The sequence below is a fragment of the Zingiber officinale genome, chromosome 1B, assembly GCF_018446385.1.
Source record: "Zingiber officinale cultivar Zhangliang chromosome 1B, Zo_v1.1, whole genome shotgun sequence".
Lineage (NCBI taxonomy): Eukaryota > Viridiplantae > Streptophyta > Magnoliopsida > Zingiberales > Zingiberaceae > Zingiber > Zingiber officinale.
Window position 1 is genome coordinate 170806214 of NC_055986.1, and position 6000 is coordinate 170812213.

Consider the following 6000-nt stretch of genomic DNA (forward strand, 5'->3'; position numbering starts at 1 on the left):
AATTGCAAGGAATTCAAATATGGTGTCCATTATTTATTTCGACTTCTTATAGATGATAACATGCAAAATTAAAGAATCGACAAAAACGCTAACGTTGGGCCTGATATGGAATCATATCAGGCTCAACGTGGGCCTTATATCATTCCATATCAGGCCCACGCTGGGCCTGATATGAGTCCATATCAGGCCCAACGTGGGATTTTTTCGTCGATTTTTTTATTTTGCATGTTAACAACCAAACTAATGAATCTTACATATGAATATTTTCCTAATCTTACTAATTCATTCAGAATGAAACATATGAATCTTACATATCAATATTTTCCTGTGCGGAAGGAAACATAGTAGAAACTGAAATCTACAATAATAAAAATATTAAATTTTTGCAACATGGAAGTTGGGCTTGATATGGAATCATATCAGGTCCATGTTGAGCCTGATATGATTCCATATCAGGCCCAACGTGTATTTTTTTGTCGATTCTTTGATTTTACATGTTAACAACTATGAAAAGTCGAAATAAATAAGAGACACCAAATTTGAACTACTTACAGCCTCAGAAATCCATAGGAATTGAAATGAGTTCAATCGGAGCTATCTAGGTCCATCAGTGAGTTTTAACTAGAACCGACTTATGGACATAGAGAATTTCGATTGAACCTATTTCAGTTCCTATGGATTTCTGATGTCTCAAGGAGTTCAAATATGATGCCCATTATTTATTTCGGATTTTCATAGCTATTAACATGTAAAATCAAAGAATCGGCGAAAAAACCTCACGTTGGGCCTGATATGGACTCATATTAGACCCAACGTGAGCGTTTTTGCCGATTCTTTGATTTTACAAGTTAACATCTATAAGAAGCCGAAATAAATAATGAACATCATATTTAAACTCCTTGCAATTTTAGAAATCCATAAAAATTGAAATAAGTACAATCGGAGCTCTTTAGGTCAATCAGTGGATTTTGACCGAAACCCAATTATCGACCTAGAGAGCTCTGATTATACTTATTTAATTCCAGTGAATTTCTGAAATTGTAAGGAGTTCAAATATGTTATTCGTTGTTTATTTTTACTTCTTCAAATGTATTAAAATATTATAAAAAATTTACTAATATTATCCATATGTTCTGCTGATAAAAAAAGAGGAGTGAGAGAAATATAGTGAAAAAAAAAGAAAATGGTAAAAAAAATCAAATTAATGATAAAATAAGAAATACATTTAAAAAAATACGTATTTTTTTAATTAATTAATTAATTATTTTTTTATAAATATCAAAGTAGTGTAAATTGCCAATTGTGAAATGAATTAAAGTAGCATCTTGAAATGCGTGCGAGCGGCTTTGAAAAATGGTTGATGAATCTGATTCCGATTCTGACGCGGTTTGAAATCTGAACCGCGTTAACAGTGCTTCCCTTGTGCGTTACTTCACCCAGGAATCAATCAATTTTTTTGTATCATTTCGATATAAACTTTTGCCCACCTGTCTTTCAGTTATTGGCTGAACCTTTTAGCTTGTCTTCAAGTTTGACCCGTCGATCGAAACGTGTGCTGACTAACACGTTCCTGTCGGTCCCAGAATTCAATTAAATAATTTAACAAGAAAAAAAAGTTATATATATCCCTCAACTCATTTTTCCACTCTGTGTTATGTGTATCATTCAGATTTGCCATTCATTAATCAGCTTCTCATTCTGTATTTGATCTTTCAAGACCATGAGTTACTACTCCCAGCAACAAGTTCCTCCTCAAGGTATTTAATTCAATTTATTCGATTATATACCCTCAAAAACATTTTTTTTTGTTTTATTATTTTGCTAACATGAATATCCATATCTCTGTAAATCTTGCAGCTTATCCACCACCGCCTACTTCTTACCCAGCACCAGCGGAGCAGGCCTACCCACCGACGACGGCCCCGCCGCCGCCTCCGGGGTATCCGACTAGAGACGGGAAGGTGAATGATCAGCAGCAGGTTCCCGTCGAGACGAGCAGCCGCGGCGATGGATTCTGGAAAGGATGGTGAGAACGAAACCGAAAATTATTTTAATTTTAGTTATTTATTTATTTTCCTGACCAAGGCAACAAATTAAAGATAAAATAATCTGTTTCTGGCACTTGATAAATTGTGTTGGGGTACGGTTAGCAAAGATTTAAATAGTTTGTTAATTTGTTGGATTTGCAGCTGTGCTGCCTTGTGTTGCTGCTGCGTTCTGGATATGTGCTTCTGAAATCTGAGGAGGATTCATTTTCTGCCTAGTGTTATGTATGTGTTCAGATCGGTGTGAGGGTGTGACTGCTACTGTCTTATCATCCTATTCTATTCTACTTGATTTATGTTCTATAGCGACTGGATTGTTCTTGATGAATCTTGGCTGATCAATTTGATTTATTGTATCCAGTTGAGAATCGTTATTTTTTTTTTAAATTAAAAAAACCATAGGGAATTATTGCAGAATGATCCAATTATTTCTAAAATAATGGCTACATGTAAAAATAAAAGCGAGAAACTGACTTCTCACTAGCTTCTTCAGTTAAACCTTTCTATTTCATTCATCATCTGAGATATCAAAATTATATATATATATATATATAAAAGCAGAGATTTTTCAAAGCATTTCCCCTTATTTTAATAATTGTATGTGAGTTAATAACTGAACTGTGGGGGTAGTTCCAGCAGGTGATTTAATTGGAGTTTTACTTGGTGTCGGAGTCACCTTAATTAATTCATTTATTGTTTATTTACTTAGTAAGAAGTAAAATAAAGGAAAATGTGATGAGTGATGGAATCTTTTGACCCAAAGTGCATGTGATCGGAGAATGATTTTAATTAATGTTCTGAAATCTGGATCGCTAGTTAATTTAATGTTCAAATCGACAGTAGGTCGAAAGTAAAAAAAGTAAATGAACTCCTCTGCTAATAATAAATCTAATGGAATCAGGAAGATGAAAAGGAAAGATAGACTACTCCTTTGTTTGTCTCAACAAGCTGGAATAGCTCAGTTGGTTAGAGCGTGTGGCTGTTAACCACAAGGTCGGAGGTTCAAGCCCTCCTTCTAGCGATTGATTAATTTTGAATTTTGCCCCAGATTATATAAATAAATATTTATTTTTATTTTTTTAAAAGTAATAATTGGTTTATTATAGTAATAATTAGTTATAATACAATGTAATTAATTTTATCCTTATATTTTTCATAAATAAATACATATTTTATATTATTTTTATCTTATACACTCAAATAATTAAAAAAATCTTTTTTTTAATTAAAAAAAAAACAGCTCTGATTTGGCATTTCGACACATTTATGTTAGTTAGGTTCATAAATTGATAATAATATTAAAAAATCTTCTTAAATCAAATCAGATCCGACTAGTTTTTTTTCTTCCATAAAACAGAACCCAGATGTCAATTTAAATAAAATCGGATCCAAACGCTTTATCCATAAAAAGATATCCCAATTTTTAACTTTTTATTCGCTTCATAATTAATTTGAAATTTTCTTACTTTTTTTTTTCCATAAAAACCGTCCAAAATTTACTTTTACGACCGGTTCGTAATTATTTCTTAAATTTCTCAAATCAAATCGAATGTATCTATTTTTTTCCATAAAAAACGAGCCAAATTTAACGAACAGAATCCTACGGAGGGCCACTTTTTTTTTTAAAATTTAAAAGTGATATATTTTGCATATCACATCACGACTCTTTTAATTCCATATCAATTTTTTAATATAAATGTGATATATTTTTTATTCCATAAAAGCATAGATTTTAATATGTTGAGATAATATTAATTGCAGTTGATATGATTTTCGGATAGACCCATTCATATTCCTTTTAGAATTTGTTACTAAATTTATCATAATTTTTCTAACTAACTAATCTGTTTATTTTCCCCCGATTTGTTACTAAATTTATCATAATTTTTCTAACTAACTAATCTGTTTATTTTTTCTTGATTTTGGCGTTTATGCTATAAATTAACATGATGATGAGATACAATTTCATCTTTGTTATCGTTTTATTTGAAGGGACTTCCTATCAATTGGCGTGACAGATCAATGGAGGATGATAGAATTTTTCTAGATACAACTAGAGCGGAACTACCGGTGTGGCTATTGAAGTGTCCGCCGGCCATCTCGAGGGTGTTTCAATTGGTCACCTCTAACTCTTTCTCCACAACTAGTCCGGTCATTGCCAAGATCGTCCATACTGTTGATCTCCTCCACCTTGACGATCCCTCCTCTGAACAAGTAAATACAATTTTTCTCTTTATATATCCCTTCTTTTTATTTTTTATTTATCATCTTGGTGCAATTGCTTAGCTCACCGTTTGAAATTAGGATTCAGAATTAGTTTATCAAAGAAATTTGAAATTAATTAACATGTTTCAATTTGATTATATTTTTCAAGTTGTTTAATTAATAACATTATGTTTCTTGATTCGCAGTTTACACTGGAAATGATTCAAACTAATCCTAATACACCCAGGAGTTACAAGTTGAACATGTCTAAAGATGTTGCACCAATGTGTGTTTTTTCCAAATCTAACCAAGGTAAGCATTTACTTTCATTTGTTTTCGAACATACCTTTAAATCGTAAACCCTAACTCATAATATTTATTATTATCCCATATAAAATCATTGCTTGCTTTTCATGATCACAAAAGTAATTGCTAATGTAGGAAAGATCTCGGTGGAGGGGAAGGTAGAGTGTAAATTTGACATGGAACCTCAAAATTTAAGGGCTTATAGTAATTTATGCCGCGACAGAACGAACAAGGCTGCGGTCAAGACCAGAAAAGTCCAGGTCGATACATTTTATTTTATTTTTAATTTGTTGACTCATTCTATTATTCCATTGTTTTTGTTGAAAAGCTAAACCCTTGTTTGTTTGTTTGTTTTAATTTTTCCTTACACAATTTTAGGTTCTCGAGAATGATCATGGCATGTTCATGAGGCCAATGCCCGGCATAGTTGTTGGCCAACTTCCATCTAGTTTGAAGGTAGCATTTTCTTTTGTATAATACGTCGATCGTTATTCCTTTATTGCATTGCCACACATATTTGCACTGCAATTGTTAGATCCTCTAGTTTTTATCTTCGAAACTCTTGTTTTGACAGGAGAAGAGAAAATTAGCCCAGTCTAAGCGGCAGGATGCCAAACGAGTACGAATGGACAAAGGAGAAATGTTGAACGTTCTCTTTAGACTCTTCGAAAGGCAACCCAATTGGGGGTTGAAGCAACTGGTCCTAGAGACTAACCAACCTCAGGTACTAACTACTACTTCAAATTGTCTAGACCTACAAATGAATCGATAGCTAATGTCTATCGTTTGCCTTATACCTCGCTCAAAGTTATTTAGTATGCTAACTAGATAGCCTGAATTTTGATGTTCTCGGTGATTTGTTTTTCTCAGGTTTAATTATTTTTATTTTATTTTTGAGCAGCAATTTCTGAAAGAGATATTGAGCGAGATTTGCGTGTACAACAAGAGAGGACCAAACCAAGCAACCCATGAGCTCAAAGCGGAATACAAGAATTTGGGGGGATCCAACAATGAATGAATGCCATAGGTAAAAGTTCTGTTCTTCGTGTTCTTTGCGTTTGAATGATTCCCTCTCGTGTCGAGGTTCACCCCAATTTGGTCGGTGTATAACTCTCTCCACTGTCATCACAGGCACTGAGTACACCTGGTATACTGCATTTGCTCTAGAAGATCAACAAGACCATCGAACAAAAGTGGATCGTCTCAGCATCATCATTCTTTTGATAGTGATGCTTGTATCTCTATGCATTAGTTCATGTGTGGAATTGATTTGCACATTTTGATAGCGAAATTTAACATTACTTACTTTCATCGTATCAAAACTTAATGAGTAATTAGGATTGTAATCTCACTTAGGTATGAGGAGATGTTTGTATTTTTTTTAATTTACTTTGTGACCAATGACAAATTTTTATGGAATCGGACCTATTATTTCTGTGATTAA

The 6000-nt window shown here is 33.0% G+C and overlaps 2 protein-coding genes and 1 non-coding gene across 3 annotated transcripts; all 3 read left to right on the plus strand.

Annotated features, from left to right (window-relative positions):
- The first annotated feature begins 1598 nt into the window (after window positions 1–1598).
- Window positions 1599–2405, plus strand: LOC121992150 (cysteine-rich and transmembrane domain-containing protein WIH2-like). The gene is made up of 3 exons (XM_042546322.1): window positions 1599–1757; window positions 1858–2026; window positions 2190–2405. The coding sequence occupies exons 1-3, from the start codon at window positions 1721–1723 to the stop codon at window positions 2233–2235; spliced, it is 252 nt and encodes an 83-aa protein (XP_042402256.1). The 5' UTR covers window positions 1599–1720; the 3' UTR covers window positions 2236–2405.
- Window positions 2406–2992: 587 nt separating this feature from the next.
- TRNAN-GUU lies at window positions 2993–3066 on the plus strand. The gene has a single exon. It is a non-coding gene; the product is annotated as a tRNA-Asn (tRNA).
- Window positions 3067–4043: 977 nt separating this feature from the next.
- LOC121992065 (transcription initiation factor IIF subunit beta-like) lies at window positions 4044–6000 on the plus strand. Its single transcript, XM_042546203.1, has 7 exons — window positions 4044–4259; window positions 4457–4562; window positions 4692–4816; window positions 4935–5012; window positions 5131–5280; window positions 5458–5583; window positions 5688–6000. The coding sequence occupies exons 1-6, from the start codon at window positions 4068–4070 to the stop codon at window positions 5572–5574; spliced, it is 768 nt and encodes a 255-aa protein (XP_042402137.1). The 5' UTR covers window positions 4044–4067; the 3' UTR covers window positions 5575–5583; window positions 5688–6000.